This window comes from Phasianus colchicus, chromosome 6 (assembly GCF_987193195.1).
Source record: "Phasianus colchicus chromosome 6, bPhaCol1.hap1.1, whole genome shotgun sequence".
Taxonomy (NCBI): Eukaryota; Metazoa; Chordata; class Aves; order Galliformes; family Phasianidae; genus Phasianus; species Phasianus colchicus.
This window is the reverse complement of record NC_143441.1, coordinates 34,081,276-34,100,407: the sequence shown is the minus strand read 5'-3', so window position 1 is coordinate 34,100,407 and position 19,132 is coordinate 34,081,276. Positions and strand designations below refer to the sequence as shown.

General features: G+C 38.0%; 2 protein-coding genes across 4 annotated transcripts in view; both read right to left on the bottom strand.

The window, feature by feature from the left end:
• Window positions 1-2,908, bottom strand: part of LOC116243276 (macrophage mannose receptor 1-like) — a 29,364-nt gene extending 26,456 nt beyond the window's left edge. For all 3 annotated transcript variants that reach the window (XM_031614420.2, XM_090142899.1, XM_090142900.1), the window contains exons 1-3: window positions 2,758-2,908; window positions 1,813-2,214; window positions 767-940 (exon numbers count right to left, since the gene is read on the bottom strand). In XM_031614420.2, coding sequence (XP_031470280.2) covers window positions 767-940; window positions 1,813-2,214; window positions 2,758-2,818 — 637 coding nt within the window. In that variant the 5' untranslated portion in view covers window positions 2,819-2,908. The remainder of the gene's footprint in view (window positions 1-766; window positions 941-1,812; window positions 2,215-2,757) is intronic.
• A 10,412-nt stretch (window positions 2,909-13,320) lies between these two features.
• Window positions 13,321-19,132, bottom strand: part of LOC116243272 (macrophage mannose receptor 1-like) — a 29,310-nt gene continuing 23,498 nt past the window's right edge. The window contains exons 28-30 of the mRNA XM_031614417.2: window positions 18,781-18,948; window positions 17,483-17,524; window positions 13,321-17,073 (exon numbers count right to left, since the gene is read on the bottom strand). Of these exons, the coding sequence (XP_031470277.2) occupies window positions 16,841-17,073; window positions 17,483-17,524; window positions 18,781-18,948 (443 nt within the window). The 3' untranslated portion in view covers window positions 13,321-16,840. The remainder of the gene's footprint in view (window positions 17,074-17,482; window positions 17,525-18,780; window positions 18,949-19,132) is intronic.

Below are 19,132 nucleotides of genomic sequence, written 5' to 3'. Positions count from 1 at the left end.
AAAAAAATAATAAAAAATTGAGAACCGGCTTTCAAAGGCTTTGAAAAGTATTCACTGACCCCTGTGTCACATGCCATTTAGGCTCAGTGTTGTAGATATCTTTGTAGTGACCTCAACAGCACATTTGACTGCAGAGCAATGGGGAAAAAGGCAGGGGAGAGTTAAGAGATCGGGAGAATTGCGAAGGCTTACCTGTCAATCATACATCCAGAAAGGGAGATGGAGAGAGAAGTGACCACAGAAATGGAAGTCAATTTTCAGAAAAATTTCATTTTTAAAGAAATATCCAGACTGTATGAGGAGGGCTCGTTAGGATCAATGAAAGAACACTTTCCACTTAAGCAAATATATATATACACATATATATACATAGACATATATATATATATATGCAGATTAAAAACATGTTAGCTTAATCATTATGCTTCCTACAGCACTTATATTTATGCCTATACCCATCACAATGGGGGTCCTCAGAAAAGAGTACAGTGATCACAGAACGTATCCTGCCTGGGAAAGGAGGATCTCAGAGTTATCCTGCTGCTCAGCAACACCATCACAATTAATGGGAACTGCATGCTATTTTACCCTTGAGTCACTTTTCTCCAAATCTTTATGCATCATTGTGTTACTTCCTTGTGTAGGGTGCTGTAGGATGTAGGATACAGTACAATTTGTTGATGTAAACTATGCATCATTATAAAGATACTGACACTCTGCTAGCTCTGATTAGCTAAAGAGAACTGCAGGGAAACAGAAAACTTACCTTTTAATGGGCAAAATCCATATCTCTGGTCTGTGTCGTAGTTTGCGGTCGTTGCACACCAGAGCCAGCCATCTGAGCGGCCAGCAGTCGTGCACTCTGCATACCACTGCTTCTTGTACATGAAAGGGAACACACAAGGTGCCCCAAAAGCATTTCCTAGCAGTGTAAAGGTTTCTGAGAAGACAAAAGGATAACAGTAGTATAGAAAATAATGTAAACTGTCAAAAATGCTATATTAATTGCTAAATTGCATCTCTAAGTAATTTCCATATTGGCTTTCCCATGTATCACTATGTGGAAAAGCAATTTAGAGTAATCAGAGCTGTTGGAACAGGCCCAGGGGAGAGGCATGAAGATGCTCAGAGGGCTGGAGCAACTTTCCTATGAAGAAAGGTTGAGCGAGATGGGTTTGTTCAGCATGGAGTAGAGAAGGCTCTAGGAGAACCTTACTGTGGCCTTTCAGAACTTAAAAGAGGGTTTATAGGGAAGAGATCAGCTTTTTACATAATCTGACAGTGATAGTGAGAATGGCTTTAAACTAATAGAGGGGAGGTGCAAATCAGATGTTAGGAAGAAATTCTTTACTCAGAGGGTGATGAGGCACTGGCACAGGCTGCCCAGAGAAGCTGTGATACCCCAGCCCTGGAGTGTTCATGGCCAGGATGGATGGGGTCCAGGGCAGCCTGATGTAGTTGGGAGAAGCCCTGCCCATGGCAGAGGTTTGGAACTGAGTAAGCTTTAAGATCCTTTCCTATCTAAGCTGTTCAATTATTCTGTGAAGCTAATTATGGACTATAATATACTACAATATTATAATACTATAACACTACTATAATATTACAGTGTATATAGTACATGATGTATGTACTATATAAAACACATATAATACGTTGCAAAAGATATGAAATTAAATTCAAGTATAATTCTCCCAGTACAGTTATTTTCTAAAACGCTGATTGTTACTGAAGGAATCAGAATATTCAGAGCTAAAGATCCAGAATCACAAAGAAATTAGTGCAATGGAGTAATGACCCAATTTTCTGTACCTTCATATCTCTGGGAACATAAAACATCAATGGCCCCATAGATCTTCCAATTATTCTTTGGACTCAACCGCTTCTTTAATACAATATTATCATGTTCTTCCTTGCCAGGGCTGAAAAACAAGTCTTCTCCCTGGATTGCAAGAAGGCTTTCATTTCTACAGTCCCACCACTGCAGCTCACTTGTTTGGTTACACGGGAACAGGGTGATCGCAACTTCATCTTCCTTCAGTGGAACACCCAAGCATAGGTTCAGTCTCACACTCATGAGCTGATGGTCAGTAATCCACGTAAATTTTTGCAATTCATTGTCTTGATGGCAAGTGGCAGTTCTAACTGACTGTGCAATAGAAGCCTGAAGACAGAGTTTGCTGACTTTATTATATATTAAAAATATTTCAGTGTCTGTAAAACAAAACAATGGAAAGCATAGTATAATTAATGTAAGTGGCATATTCTGCTTCCTATCCACAAGAAGTAGGAGTCACTGCTTTCATATCAAATAAAAACATTTTTGAATGAAGCTCAATGCAACATCACTGAGTATCATATATACTACAAAAAAGGTATTAAGAAAAAAGTAAATTAATTTAAAAAGCTTGCAAAAAAATTAAATCAATTTAATTTATAATACACAATACAGTGCAGTTCAGCCCCTGCAGTGATGCCACGTACAATTAAGAACAGGAACTGTGAGGCAATCCATAAGAAACAATTTTACTCAGGAGACATCTGGTTCTGCAAAAGTTCTCTGTTTAACATCTGTGAGAGAAGTGCAACAAAAGAGATGGAAGTTATATTGTCACTGCAAGTCTTCCATAACTTCCCAAATGTAATCCAACAACTATTTCATGTAGATTTTACTTCATTTGTGTTACTAACACTAATGAATTCCCCAAATAAGCCTTTCACACACAGCGATACAGAAGACAAGAGGAAAGCACTTACCTTCCAGCTGCAAAGCACTGTGAATGACAGTAAGAACAAACAAGAACCCGGAGAACCTCATTGCAAGTGTTGCTTTCTTTTCTTCCTTCCACCAAAAGACATACAATGACTGTTGCTGATAATGAAGCCTTGCTAAAGTGAGTACAGTGAGTAGTGCTTCTTGGTTTCTTAGGCTGGAGAGAAAACCCTGAGTGCTAAATGAGGAAATATTCTGTCACATGCTATATTTAAAAAAAAACAACAAAACCACACAGCATTAATTTTGCCTTTGATGGCACACTGTGCTGCCTTGAGAAAGCAGGTGATAGACAGAAGGTTATATCAGTATTTTGCTGTTCTCTCTCCTGGAGAAACATTCATGGAGCTCACGGGATTAAACCAGCAGTGAAATACCATAGAGAAATGCAGCCTCAGCTTTAATTACACAGTGAAGAAACTCCATCAGGAAAATACACCAGTCTTGCATTTTCATGTGTGACAGAACTGAATTTTAAAGGACCAGATTTCAGTGAAATTCACTGTGTATAAAATTATTAGAATTTCTTTCCTTCTGACTCTCCTCATTAACCTACTGACTTAGATTTCTGCAGCCATACAGCTCGGATACCCAAATCTGCCTGAAGAATGTCTCACTTTCTATTCATCCCCTTTTTTCTGTGGAATAGGCAAATATTGTCAGGCGTTGATCCTAGCTAGCCACAGTTTCAAGAAATGCCATGTACCTGATCTTGCTCAGATAACAGAATAAGCACCCAGCAGTTTGGTTTCTGATCATACATAAATCTGGAAGAAGCAGTGCTCCTCTCCAAACCACAGCAGATGTCTCTATAGTAACATCAAGGCCTGACTTTATCGCAGTAGGTTTTTATCAGGTAAATATTTTGTTTTGTTTAGAAAAACTGTTAAATGGAAAAAAAAATCAATCTGTTGTATGAAAATATTATTTGAAGTGTAGTAGCATACTTATTCAGTAACTGTTAGCAGCGCGATAGCAAAGAAATTTGGCATCATCTTTTCTTTGCTGCCAAGATGATTACATTTCCTAAACACAGAGTTGTTTCTACTTGGCTTCTCAGCAGAAAGACAAGAGAGTTAATTCTCTGAGCAGGTTTGCGAGATTAAAATAAAAAGAAGAAATTGAATTACAAAATAAGAAATTACAAGGAAATGGTTCGGATATTAGGAAGTTAAGAGCAAAGTTAACAGAATTTTCTTTTTCAGATGGTAACAAAATATAATACAAATGGCAAAGCCAACACCTTTTTCTGGAAAAGATATTTGACATTACTCTTTTTCCTAAGTCTTTTAATCAGCTGCCAGACATCTTGCCTAGAAAGTAAAAGCTTTCTTTAGCTTGAACTGTTATGTCTCAGACAGACAGTATTTCCTCATGGCCCATTTATATAAAAGATATGTTGTCATTTATTCTATCAGGAGCCTCGTTTTATGCAGGCACTTGTATGGCGCAAAACCAAGAGGCATTTCTCCTTCTTCTCAATTGGACACTATGAAAAAACATAAAAACAAAAAGGGAACTGTCCCTTCACTTAGCTCTGTTGATCCTCAAACCAGCACAGCCAGACACCTGGCAGTACAGCAAATACTGGTTCATGAGCAGAATGAGCACCCTTGAGTCTTTTCCACTATGTCCAGGATTGAGAATTACAGGGCGCTGTGCTGGTTTTTGAGTGAGATTGCAGCTCAGAGTTATCAAAATCCATGAGACTAGACTATGAGGAAGAAGAAAGCCTAAGGAGCCTTGTCACCTTTACCTGATAGCTCTTGCTCATTGTAAGACACCAGAAACGCACCTTGGGGAGTGGCATACAGATGGTGGCACTGTGTTCTTGCCCATGGCACCTATGCAATCTGCCAAAGTCAGTTACCTTCATCTCATGGGACAGTCCCACCACAAGAGCAGTGCTTGGTCTACTAACAAGCTGCTTCTGCCATAGTGCATAGGTTGTCCAGTCCTCATCTAGAAGTTTGTCTATAAAATAAAGCTCGTCATGAATTTAGTCAATTCTCTTTTTCCTCAAATTCAAGGGAGGCTGCCACATTAGTTGTTAGACCTACACACTAAACACCAATCCCATAACAGATTGTTTACTAGTGGTGTAAAAGCCAAGTTGCTAAATGTTCACCTGGAAATCTCAAATAAGTTCATTAAATATTTCATCGTTCAAAAGTTGAGAAAAATAACAGCACAGCATTAACAGCACTCTATATCTCAGCATATCTGTTATACCTAAACAAATAGCTGGAGCAACATAGTGGTTATTTTGCAGACAATGATCTGCTGAACAGAACACTGATGCCAGGTGTTCACTGAAAGCTACAGTGATATAAAATGATCTGTATATTGATCCCATAAAACGCTCTAAGATCTTTCAACAGCAAAGATCCTTAGGATCAAGGTAAGTCTCCCCATCTTCATATAAAGATGAAATTAGCTTTTGTTACTTGTTATTTTTCTGAGTAGAAGATAGCAAGAAAGATAGGTGGCTGTCTGGCATTTCATTCAGCCTGATAAAGGCATCAGTTTAAAGCTGCTGTTTATCAGTAATTCAAACAATAAAATCTATATCGGTCAAAATAAGTACTAACAAAGGGAAAAAAAATCATTGGACTGAAAATACTGTTGCTATTGCATTCATTTTCTTTATTTTTGTACATATCTGGTGAAAGCAACAGCAAAGAAAGAAGAGAAAAGGCAGAAAGGCAACATCAACATGAATGAGAGAATCAGAAGTTTCCCTGGGGAAAAATGAGTTTAAACATTGTTTGAGAAAGAATATTATTGACTTTTTCTAAAGAAGTAGAATCTGTATCCGCTTTTTATGAATAAGAGTCATTATATATATAAGTAGTTACCAAAACGTCTCAGAAGAGAATAACTGAAACATCCTCACATCTTAAGTACATTATGTGCAGCTGGAGACTGCATGTGTGGGTACTACACAGACAACAGACATTTTAAAAATACATTTAGCAACACATAAGTAAAAAATGAAATTTAAAATGGAATTGTGAAATTAATCTTCACTAATTAGAAAGTGAAATCATTAAAGGTTTTTGCTTCATTTTTAGCCAAAGCAGAAAATATTAAATTCACTAGACAAAGATCTGGACAGCAAATTTTTCTGGAGCAATGAAAAATCAGTTATTTTATTGTCATGAAATTGCCTTACATTTTCTACAAAAAAATGCTGTGAAAGTCAGTTTTTAGTTAGATTAATTACTTACTCCATATGACATGGCCTGTGTGATGCTAGCAGCAATACAATGCAGTTAATAATAAAAAAAACCTCAGTCTTTTCAAATCTAGAATTTATTACAAATTAAGGAAAAGTCCTATGTTCCATGAGTATACGAGAACAAGGAAAACAAAATGCAAACAAAATAGAGGTCCATGAAGTACTGCAGTGACATGGAGAAGCCAAAAATACACCAAATTCTCACTATTTTAACCTTCACAAACAAAGTGATTTTTGACAGAATGGTCAGTGGTGTTAACTACTTCAACAACAACAACAACAACAAAATGAACAGAAAAGATGCATACTGAAATTAAATAAGCCTTACCTTCTATGCTTGTATTAAGACTAAAGTGAAATATTTCATGTAGTAACATTAAATCATAACAGTAATATCCAGGATATGACACAAGATGCATAAAGTCTGTGAACTCTGGAGAAGAGTGCCTAAATTGGATTTAACAATAAGTTTAATTTGTTATAAGAGGGAGAAACTTCGTATTACACTAATTTCAGTAGAAGGATAATGAGAAATAGCATAGGATTTTGTCTGATACAAGGAGATATTCCTAAAATATCTGCTTCTCTAGCCTTTGTTATTATGAGTAACAAGAAAGCTGTTAGACATTATACACTGTATGCATCAAAGAAGCAAGATTTAAACGTTACACTTTTGTGTTACATAGCATTTCACTAACATACAAATCCTGAGAATCCCCTTGTTTTTCTTCTAACTTAGATTTGTCAAGCACATGTAACAAATATCAGTGACCTTGTCTTGTGCAGGAAATGTTCCCAAGAATTAAGTTCTCTTAATCTGACAGGAATATCTAAACTTCATATAACTTTTTGAACTCTTTAAGGAGACACACCCCAAAGCACGCTTTGAGTAACTTATTTTACTGACCCAGGTGGCTGATGTTTACAAATTCAACAGTAGTGACCAGACCATTATCAGAGCTTTACTTCTTGAAATGCTTAATATCAGCCTAACCTACTTAAAAAAAAACCTCTGAGGCTAAACCATCTTTGCACCTTGCCTGTGCAAACTCTAAATTAACACCTCAACACTCTGCCTGACCACTTTATTATCCCGTCCATGAAATCAGACATGGCCTCCTGTTTTCAGAAATCCTCCCTTATGTCTGTTATATAAACTAAAATTACTCTTTATCATCTGTGCCTTTTACAAACCTATCTGCTTTCTTTTTGTAATAAGAGAACTTTAATAGAGGGAGAAGAATTTTCAAGCAGAAATAACATTAAACCTATTAATTTTTCTTCTTGAAACAAATCCTATAAGCCCAGAAAGACAGAATAATTACATAGCCTCTGAGGAGATGCAGAAAAAACTTTGTCCAGAGGAGGGAAGACAAGAGCACCAAATAACAATCTTCAAAGATATAAAACATCACTATATGGAGAAAGGTCATAAACTCTCCTACTCAGAAAACGACAGGAAGTACAGGAAAAAGGAACAATGGAAACTGTTTAACAAGGGAGAGTTCAGCATCGGGGAAAAAATAATTGAGAATTTAGTACTTGGACAGATTATTTAGTGAAACACTTTATAAAAACAAAAGAGATAAGCAGTTATCAGAAGCCAGCTAAACTCAGTTGTCTCTCTTTCAGCAAAATTAATCTCCAGGATATTCTGATAAGAGCCAAAACACTATTAATAGCACACTGCTGTTAAGACTGTTGCCGAGTGATGGGACAACTCTGTGGGGGAAGAGACACTGCCTCCATGGTGTGGAATCAAGGGTGGGGTGGGGACAGGACAGGTGCCTGAATTAAGCCCAGGGAATTGGCATTGTACTGTTGCTGTGAACTGGTTGGTAGGCGATGATAATTGCATTTTCTTTTAAATTTTCCTCTTCTGTCTCAGTAAATTCTCTCTCTTTTTTTTTTTTTTAATCTCAATCTATAGGTTGCGTTTTGTTTTGAACTCTTGGAGGGGTGTGTAGGAATGTTCGTATGGCTGAGTGGTGCTGAGCTGCTGCCAGCTTAAACTACAACTGCTGGTTTTCCAGCAGTGGAGCCACAGACACCGTGTTCCAGGGGATGAAGGGCCCATCTGGGAGGCTTGCACCTGAAAGCCACATCACAGCTGCAGACATTCCCTAGGCAAGATAATCCAAGAGCATTTGAACCTCAATATTTTGGCTGAGGTACAACAGGTTGATGTATGCTCTGCGACTGCTGATTTTAAGCTACACTCATCCACATTTTGTACTACCCTTTAGTTGCTCCTCATTAACTGATCCTCAGTAATTGTTGTAAGTAATCAAAATACAAATTTAGACTGTTGTTAACATGCATGACATCTGTAAGATAAAATAACTTTTCCAGTCATACTTCCTTGATATCAGTATGTAGTTATAAAAATAACTGTAAAAAGATCTCTGCTCTTTATGTTATCTCTATGATGGTCATTATTTTCTTCCTTTGCTTTATCGCTTTTTCCTTCCTTATAAAAAAATTAAAAACAAAAAAACAATAAAACAATAAAACCAACAAAAACATATAGCACGTTCCAGAAAAAAAATGCTTCAAAATATTTTCCATGGGATAATAGACCTTAAATCCCTTTCTTCATGTTCTCTACCATAGTCAAGCGTGAGATTTGACTTGAATATGCAAGAGAAACTTGCTGAAGCAGAAAGACTGGCAAAAAATTTCTCCCCACCCCCCACCCTGCAGATAATGAACTCCAAAAACTTTATATTTGATACTTGGGGCCTGACCAGTCTGTCAGTCTGTATGAAGGTGGAAGAGTTCCTTCTGAAGAAACTGAAGTTTTTTCTTTCTTCATCAACGTAGAAGGAAGTCTTTGTCTTCATCCCCTCTTCATACACCTGCCAACTGCAATTGTATCAAATTTATTTTCTGGTAGAGAAAAGAAATTTCATAGAATCAAAGAATCATAGAACTACTCAGGCTGGAAAAGATCTTAAAGATCACCAAGTCCGACCACAACCTAACCATATTACTCTAACTCTAACAACCCACTGCTAAATCATGTCCTTGAGCACCACATCCAAATGGCTTTTAAACACACCCAGGGATGGTGACTCAACCACCTCCCCAGGTGGTCTATTTCAGTGCTTAAAAACCCTTTCTGTAGAGATTTTCCTGATATCCAACCTAAACTTACCCTGGTGCAACTTGAGGCCATTTCCCCTCATCCTGTCACCTGTCACCAGTGAGAAGAGACCAGCCGTGCTCTTCCTGTAAGCACCTTTCAAATATTGGAAGAGAGCAATAAGGTCTCCCCTCAGCCTACTTTTCCCCAGACTAAATAGCCCCAGTTCCTTCAGTCTCTCCTTGTAGGGCATATTTTCCAAGCCCTTCACAAGCCTTGTTGCCCCTCTTTGGACCTGCTCCAGCACCTCAATGTCCTTTGTGTATTGAGCTGCCCAAAACTGAACACAGTACTCGAGGTGGGGCCTAACCTGTGCTAAGTACAGGGGCAGGATTACATCCCTAGCCCTGCTCACCACACCATTCCTGATACAAGGCAGGAAGCCATTGGCCTTCTTGGCTACCTGAGCACCTGCTGGCTCATATTCAGCTGACTGTCCATCCACACACCAAGGTCCCATTCATAATTAACAGCACAGAAGAAGATAGAGCAAATGTTCACATGGACCATAACTAAAGAAATCTCTTAACTGAAAAATGATTAAAAAATCTGTATGCCTAAGTTTTTTCCTGGGCAGTTACACGCAGTAGTTCTCGGACAGTGAAAGGTCCTCTGTGAATTGCTTCAAGAACCAACTTCAATCTGAAATAGTTTCCAGATTTCTTTGTTATGAAGAGCATCTAAATCTATCACAGCTCTTCCAGGCATAGTCTGGGCATTATGCAGGTTTTTCTTCTTTGATTTCTTTTTGGGATTGAACTCGTAATTGTCTGGGAAGAGGAGCTGGTTTTCCTTAGGCTTGGCCATCAATCGTCACAGTTTCCATGCTTTACAAGACTGTTTTCTCCTGAAGATAGCACCTCACTTAACCTAAACTTGTGTTAGGCATGCAACTTTGGGTGCTCCATTTGTACAGAACTATCTGTTTTAGGGAGAAAGAGACTGAACCAAACCTAGAACCCATACCTAAAGCTATCCATATTTAGGCAGCTTGGCATCTGCTCTCCAGTAATGAGCCTGAAAAGAGCTACAGAGGTGACATTTGTATTTAGGATATATGGCTCAGACTTTAAGGGCAAGTTCAGTTCATTTAGTTTGCACAGTGTAGGCTTACTGCTATCCACACAAGCTGTATGGAGCTGGGACCAGGGCCCCAGGGCTAGATTGGCCCCACTGTAACCTACTGATTAAGGCAATCTCTGTCAGGATTTTCTACTTTAAACCTACTCCAGCCTATACCTATATGTTTGAGGAAAAAGTGCCCAACCTAGACTTTTCAGGTGGAAAGACTGTATTACACTTACTAGTGTCAATATCCCACAGAGTTATCTAATACAGAATAATCAGGTGCTCTTTTACATCATTAACCAAACACTAGATAATTCTTCAATAATATATACACATATTAGAGAAAGAGGAAACTTGCAAATTTGCAGAGTTGAACCTTGCCATCCCATCTCTGCAACTAATAAAAGTTAAGAGGATGGAAGAAAAAGTGAGAAATAATGAAGAAGCAGTGTGTAAAACCATCAGTTTGACAGACATCTGTGAAAGGAAATGGCGGTCTCCAGGCAGATTTCTGTGGACTAACCAGAATCTCTGTAGTGAGTTAGAAAATTTTACACTGCACAAAGGTTCTATGATTTCCGGACACAGGAAAAGTGAAAGGTTAGTCTCTCATTCCCAGCTTATGCAATAGGTCAGGCTCTCCTCCCTCCCAGGCAAACCACACATCCTCTAATTCCCACACCAGAACTACATGATGGTGTTATAAAATCTGATACCTGCAAAAATGTTTTCAGCTCTTAATGTCATGACTCACAGGATCGCAAAACTGGTCAATTTATCTGAAACATCTGTAGATAGCTGGAAAGCCTTGGGTAAAAATTTAGATTTGAGTCACAGCCAGTTCCCAACTATGCAAGGCAGCATCCTCTGTAGCCAATGCCTCCAGCTAACATCTCTAAACATTCACATAAGTGGGCACAGTGTCCAGCAGGGCGTACTTCTGTAGTTCCTGTTCTTATCACTGCAGGTAAAGAGTTAACTTCTCTGAATTTCTATATTTATGATGCCATGTGAATTCAAGCTCAGTCTGGGCTCCTGCCCACATTTTTAGTAATCTTGCCCATTTTCTTGGCAGCAACACAGTCTATCAAACTCAAGTCTGTTCTGAAAAGCTTGCGTGAAGATTATGTTTTCTTTGCTATTTTATGTGAGACACTGTCGCCACATTCATTAGCATAATTCATCACATATCATATCCATACTTTCAATCAACCCTTTCTGCCACTTTAGGGCACACTACAGACATTAGTTTGCAGCCGTTTCAGGAAGCCGTTGGCTGTTCATGGAACATACACAGTATATCCAACATAAGTTCCAGGGTGATTCCCTTTCCCAGACTCCAGGTGGATGGAGCTCTGTGCTGCTCACACCACATGCAGAACTGGCTCCTGTTTGTACAATCCTGTATACCTCTGCTGACTGCAGAACTATACAGCAAGGGACCACTGGAAGTTGTTTGGTTGAATGCCCTGCTCAAAGCTAAGTTCCTTCTCAAAGCTTCCTCATGACCTTTTCCAGCTGAGCTTTGAATATTCCCAGAGATGGAGATTCCACTGCCAAGAATGGCATGCCTGTGGCCATTTTACCTACAATGATATCAAATGAGAACACACACAAACTATTTTCAAAATTGACTTTTTATGACGCTTTCATTGCTTGTGGTAGCAATTAAAAGCAGCATATGAATAAATTAGCAGGTCTGGAATTAAATATTAAGCTTTTGGAACTGAAATAATTCAAGTATTCAGTGTAGTTCTAGTCAATATATGAAAGTGCACAAAAAGCAATGGAAAATAAAGGAAGACAATTGTCTTTTGTGACTCTTTAGCTGAATAGAAATAGCTTTCATGCAAAGAGGTCCTTTTTATCTTGTTTCTAGCTTCCTTTATTTAAAACCCCTTCCCTACTTTTCTACTCTGCTACATTTTTTTATAATTAAATTTCACATCTTCAGTAAAGTAATTATAATGCAGATAGCTTTTAGTGGCACAATCAATTCTATTTTAGTTTTAATCCAACTAAGAATGAACAGCTTTAATGTTGTGCAATTTAAATGTAGCTGCTTTGGGAAATAATCAGCCAGAAGCAAGTCAGTCTCTTCTTTCCCAGACATTTGTTATTTTTGCAACGTATGGAGATTGCATATTTCTGTTTTCCCATTTCCTATTAAAAATTTGTTGTAAACAGATTTCACTCTGAATAGATCCTAGATGTTGCTTGTTTTTAAGTGCAACATTAAGTCACAGTACACATAATACTGTGCCATTATCAGACACTTGTTTTCAGACAGGAAGCTAACAACCATCACCATCACATGTTGTAGCATCGCCAGGAGAAAAGGCAGCTGTTCCCACTGCCTGGTAATAAAAAGCAATTTTCTTGCAAGATGGGGTGCAGGAGACATCTTTGGGAGGATGGGAGATATGCAATCAATTCTCATTATTATTCCACTTGCCTCTTTGTGGCTGATTCTTCTCCCCTGTTCTCTCCTCTGATCACAGGAATCATACACCCAATATACCCTCTTTCTTCCTAGTTTGTCATGCTTTCTCCACACCCAGCAGGTAGATCCCAAACTGGCCAGATCCAGCAGGTGGATTTACTGACACCTTTTCCTCAAATCAAGCATGTAACAGGACACCAAAGGGTTTGCTTCATTCTCTACTAGGTTGCCTACAAACAAATCTCTTCACTATCCATGGTATCTGCAGAGAAACTGACTACCTTTAAGCTTTCTCACAGCATGTTCTTGGGTTGCAAGCAGTTTTTTCTATACCTCTTTATGGGAGATTTTTTCCTTCCATCACCCCAGAGGCTTCTCCACAAGAGAAAGCTTGTCAGATAAGGACACAACAAAGGAGAGACAACAGGACTTTAGCTTTTCCTGTGTCCAGATTCAGTGACATCAGGACAACTTCATGTTTATGGAGCAGTTCAAACCTTTCCTGTTGACCACAGAAATTCTGGCTCTTGCCCACTGGAATCTGGCCTGAAGGCATCAGTTCTAACTGAATTTATAGACCAAAATCTCTTGTAAAGTTCATTTCACTGACACAGAATAAATCTGGGAGGAAACGCAGATCATAACCAGCATTTCTTAGAATAAGTTTGATTTATTTTTCACCATGATGTTACGAATAGCAGATTACTGGTGACACAACATATTCACTCCTTCATTTAAGCAATTCACTTACAGTTGGTCCCTCACAGCTACATGGTTGAAGTGAAATTTGGCAACCAATCCCAACCATATCCTCAGCTTCAGAAGCCATACTGGAGCTTCTCAGAAAGTGCCTGGAACATCCTTTAGAAGATTACAGTCTTCATTATCAGGTACCACTCACTGCTGTCTTGGGTGTGGTCCATGTTTTACAATCCACTGCTGGTTCCTGTGTGCACTAGTGGCCTTCTACAGTCACAGCATACTCTTGGTGTCATGAGTTTATCAGTTCTTACAAATGCAACAGGACTATTAGTTTATAAAGCTTATCAACCTTTGTAAATTTTCACAATCTAATTTCTCATTAGATATATTTCCTGGTTTTGGATTATTGATTTCTGGTAACAATATCTCTAGGTAGAAATATCAAAAGAACTGAAGATGAGGAAGACATAGCCAGTGAAGTCAGAAAGGAAAAACAGGTGTTAATATCAAAAAGTATGGAGAGGAGACATGATAAGAGCTATCAAATATGTAAGAAACTTATTCAGAAACTGTTAGGGCAATACACTAAGTGAATAGTCTTAAATTACAAGAATATCAGATATTTATTAGGGTAAACTTTCAGGAATAAAGAATAATGAGACATACTGTTTCATGGGATGGTAGAGACAAATCACTACTGGAGTTTAAGAACATGTTAGACTGGGAAAATTAGATGCTTATTTCAGTAGAACTACAAGAATCCTGCTCCTTTTTTCTGTTACTTAAACTTTTATGATAGATTGCTCTATTTAAGATGACACAAACTTTTACTTACAACCAGCTTTTTAATGATTATTTAGTGAATCAAAGTAGAACAAAAATATTTACATATATTTCATGTACAACTAAAATATTTTAACTTAAACATGATTAAAGTCAGTCAAAAGATTAAAATATCAAAAAAAAAAAAAAAAAAAAAAACAACCATTAAATAAAGACCTTCTTGAAACTAAGAGCTTCAGGTCATTTGATTGTTTACATTTAGCATAAGATCCATGGGAAAAGTTAAAAAAAAAAAAAAAAAAAACCTATATGGGAATATTGTATATTTTTAGACTCTCTGAAAGCAGACAGTACACTTCTACGAAATGTAGGCTTGGTCAGGAAGTCTTGAACAAATCTCCCAGAATTGAAAGACTTTGAGAGGGAGAATTTGGTTTGAAATTATGAAAGCCTACCTAATAACAAGCTTCAGACTTTGAAGAAATGGCCTAAAAAGATATGAAATCTTCACTGGTATTGGCTATTTTAATGAGAAATCTTAAATAATTTTGTCATCTATAAATTTAGTATAATGCATCCTGTCTGTTCTCCTTTCATGGAAACTTTTGAAATTCCTATTATGTTATTTAAAAGAGAAAATGTTTCTATTCACAATATATTCATACTTAGCTGACCTTTCAATCCTCATATTAGTCATATGAAAATGAAAATGTGTTAATTAAAAAAAGACTGACATTTTACAAATGACCAGTAAAATAAGATTAAATAACACTTTTGTGAGGAAATACCCTGAAGTATTGTATCACTCCTGTATTACGGATATGTGCTGTACAAATCCCACTGTGAGAATATGTAATAGCTGCATTTTGGAGGTTTCTGACCTGAATTTACACAATGGTGACTCAAAGGAAAATCAAGTCCAGATGTGGTAATTGAAATGCCAAGGATCCCAGAATAGCTTTTGCATCTTCAAGAAAAACCTCCTTAAAGCTCAAGAACAGCCTGTCCCAATGTGCAAGGCACAAAGTAGGCAGGGAAAGCAAGCAAGCCTGTCTTTATAGAAGATTTCTGATTGAGATGAAAATCAAAGGATAGTGTATGGAAGGTGAAAAAGGCACAAGCTACTCAGCATACAAACAGGGACATGTCCTGGGCACACCAAGACAGGACAAGGAAAGTGAAAGCTCAGCTGGGGTTGAGACTAGCCAGGAAAATGGAGGGCAACACAAAGGGTTTCTGCAGATACTTCAGCAGAAAAAAGAAGACATGATTCCACAGATGAAGGAGGAGTCCTACAAAGTTCATGACTGAGGTATTCAATGCACCAATCACCCCTCACACACTCTACAGGTCTTGAATAGCTAGCAGCAGATGCTAGTGGAGGAAAGTGCTTTGCATGGCACAGAAGGATTGAGTTAGGGACTAATGTTAGCTGCATATATATAAGTCCGTGAGACCTGGAAGGTTATATCTGAGGATATTGAGGGAACTGGCTGTGGTCACTGAGAGTCTACACTATCACCTCTGACAGGGCACAGTGACTGGAGGAGGTGACCTCTGTCCTTAGGAGGGCTATGGAACAATTCTCTTGGAAGCCATTTCCAGAAACAAAATAAGTCAAGAAAAAGAAGCAGCAGTCAGAACACATTTACAACGGGTGAATTGTGCCTGGCCAAACTGATTACTTCATATGAAAAGATAATTGGCTCACAAACCCCAAAGAAGGGGAGAAAAATGAATGTGATTTACCTTGATTTTAGCAGGACTTTGAAAATCCTCTCTCATTCTATAGTGCACGTATTGCGAGGTTGGTGAAAAATTGCTTGGAGTAGGGGGCTGAAAGGGTAACAGTCAATGATTCAAAGACCAGGCTTTGTCTGAGATGGTCTGACTCCATGAATCAGTATGTGCTGGAGCTGGATAGAGAAGACCAGCCAAGGGCCACTGAGAGGAATGGGGGACGTGATATATGATGAGTCTCAGAGCAAAGAGGAGAATAGGCTAATGAGAAACCTGACTGTTATATTCAGTTAGCTAAATGGGTCCTTATACAAAATATGCAGCCAAAGTCTTGACAAAGGTATGCAGACTTCTGCTATACAAAAGTGGGAAGACAAGGAACGTTCAAATGTGATACAAAGAAAGCAATCTTTACCAAGAAGCATGTATAAACATTGGAGCAGGGTACCTGGTTGGGGCAGGGAGCTGGTCCTGCTCAAGCATGAGTGTGTACCAAGCGATCTTGGAGCTGACACCCGATCTATACAATTCTGTCAGTCTGTGCTGGAGATCAGAAGTGGCATCTCCAGGATTCCTACAGATCTCGATGTACTTTTTGGAGAATGCTCAGGCACTTACTCTCACTGTTTCCTGTGATGTTATCCTGGTATCTAAGGGCAATGCAGGACCCATGCATCAACTGGAACATCTTGAGTGTTCCTTTACACAGTGTAGCTCCAGGGTTTTATGTATGTTCAACAGTCCTCCCAAGAACTACTTGTTTGTGAACAGATTTAGAGTGTTGCAAGATTGCTTGTTCCTGATAGTACAAGCAAGAAGTATCCTGTGCAAAATGAACAAGAATTTCCATAGGAGAAAATCAGTTTTACTTCAGAATTCTGGTATTCCAGTACTTCAGTTCCTTTCCAATCAGGCCCAAGTTTACCCTATTTATTAAACCACTGCCTATTCATTTTCTTCAATATTGGTCACAAGACATTTTGATTCATGAGTTCCAGGATCAGGACTACCACAGTATATGGCATTACCAAAACTGGCTGTAACAGTTGTCTGCTCACGTCTCTTCTTGTAGAAAAAATATACTATGAGGCCAGTTCCTGCTAGCAGAAGGAAGATTAGCGTAACAATCATCACACCTCGACTATGTGAGGATGAAACAGCAGCTTCTCTTTTTGATGCTATGAAAAACAAAACAGAACAATTACTACAAATGACCAGAGATTACTATTGCTTACTACAAATATTTCCCTAAGTAAACCAGCCAGGTAAACTAGAAAAGTATTGAACAATTATACTTAAAATTGACACCCGTTCTGGATAGATAGAGCAAAACTGGGCTCAATCTCTCCTACATTTCTTTCAAAAGCAGCATTATAATGTACTATAGTCTATTCAGAAAACAACAAAAATATCAATAAGCCATCCAGTTTGAGATAAAAGTTCTCCTTTTAAACAGGTTTGAAATGAAATCACTAGTGATAGTTAAATAGGTAATTTTGTATGATGAGTAATGAAACTCATTTACTTCTAAATAATGAATATCTATAACTTATTGAAATTTCTTTTTAATGTGCTTATAAAACTTACCTTGATTGACAGATGAATCATGAGTTGGTTCAACTTCAATAACTTTAAAATTAAAAAACAGATATATTATACACAATTTGCAAGTAGTCATTCAGATACAAAATACATAACATATACACAATTACTTTGTGTTCCTATTACATTTTACTTAATGGAGATGAAAAAAGATATGAAAACATTGTCTTCGAAAATTCTTGATTAATTTATCAACTACTTTTGTTAAACATGTTTGTTCTAAAAACTCCAAACTGTTGTCTCACTGCATGTTGCTTTGAACACTTTTATTGTTTCGGAAGGCAGATGTTAAAAGTTTTCATACTTCACAGTCCCCATTCTTCATTCTGAAGAATTCAATTTTTTACTCTTGAATAACTGAAAAGCACATTTTCACTTAAAAGTATTTAAAGCTGGTTTTTTAGGTAATTTCTTTTCCCTTTCTCTCTTGCTTGGGATGCAGTAAATTCTCTGCAGGCCTGGTTGGCTAGCCCTTCAGAGCTCATGGATGACTCTACTGCCAACATGTGGAGATCCAAAAAGAGAAGATTCAATTAGTTTCAAGTTGCGTGAATTATATGTGAAGTGGATCTGCTTGCCTTTTCAAACCACTTCCCAGCTGATGCGAGAAAATGTGGCACACTCCACATATGCATGTGCAGATTTACATCCTTCACACTTTATGAAACACTGCTGTGCATGCCAGGGAGCCTCATCTCAGGCTGTGACATATTCAAAAACCACAAGGCCACCATTAATAATAAAATATATTGTTTTCTATGGCAGTCTTGGCAGGTCTCATTATGCCTGGGTCAGCAGAGAAATGATTCGGGCCCCACTGCCCACCCTCAACTGGCACTTTCTGCTTAGCCACTCAGTTAAACTGAGCACACTTCATTTCTATGAGTCCCATTGTCAATTCTTGCTTTCATCCTCCAGAAGCTCAGTGATTTGCACAGCCACCTCTCAGCTTAGCCATCTATCTGTCTTCTCATCACTAACCTAGTCATCTATTCTTCATCTAATGCCTCCTGCACTCTAGTGTAACTTTCTCCACACTCTCACCAACTGATACGTTCTTGGCACAGCAAATAGAAAAAAAATCAATGCTCTTTAACTGAGAAGATAAAAATGTGACTCAGATTCTTCTCCTGCATTATTTATCATAACAAAAGTTAATCCTGGCTTTGATGCACATGCATCGAGATCCATCCACAAAGAGCATCCAGTGCATGTACAATTAACCCTGATGCAAGATAACAACTACTTACAAAACAAGTCAGTAGATAGAATTTAGAACTCACTCTTTGGGATTTTACAAATGAAATTGCGGTCAACAGAGCAGTAATAGTTCCTCCAGGATCCGCTTGAGATATCCATGTCCACACAGTGTTCATCATAAATCATTGTCGGCTCTCCTTTCTCCCAGTTGACAAATTCTACCACGCTTCTGTCTGTCCACATCCATTCCCCTAAAATTAAAAGTATTAAATAAGAAGAGGATGAATTGGGGGAATATTTCTAATCTACCAGACCCGAGGACATCACATATGGAATTTATTATTTGATTAAATAAATTATCATTACAGAAGATTCTGTTTTCACTCTTCTAACAGATAAGGATGTTTAGATGGGAACTTGTCAAATGTAAATGCT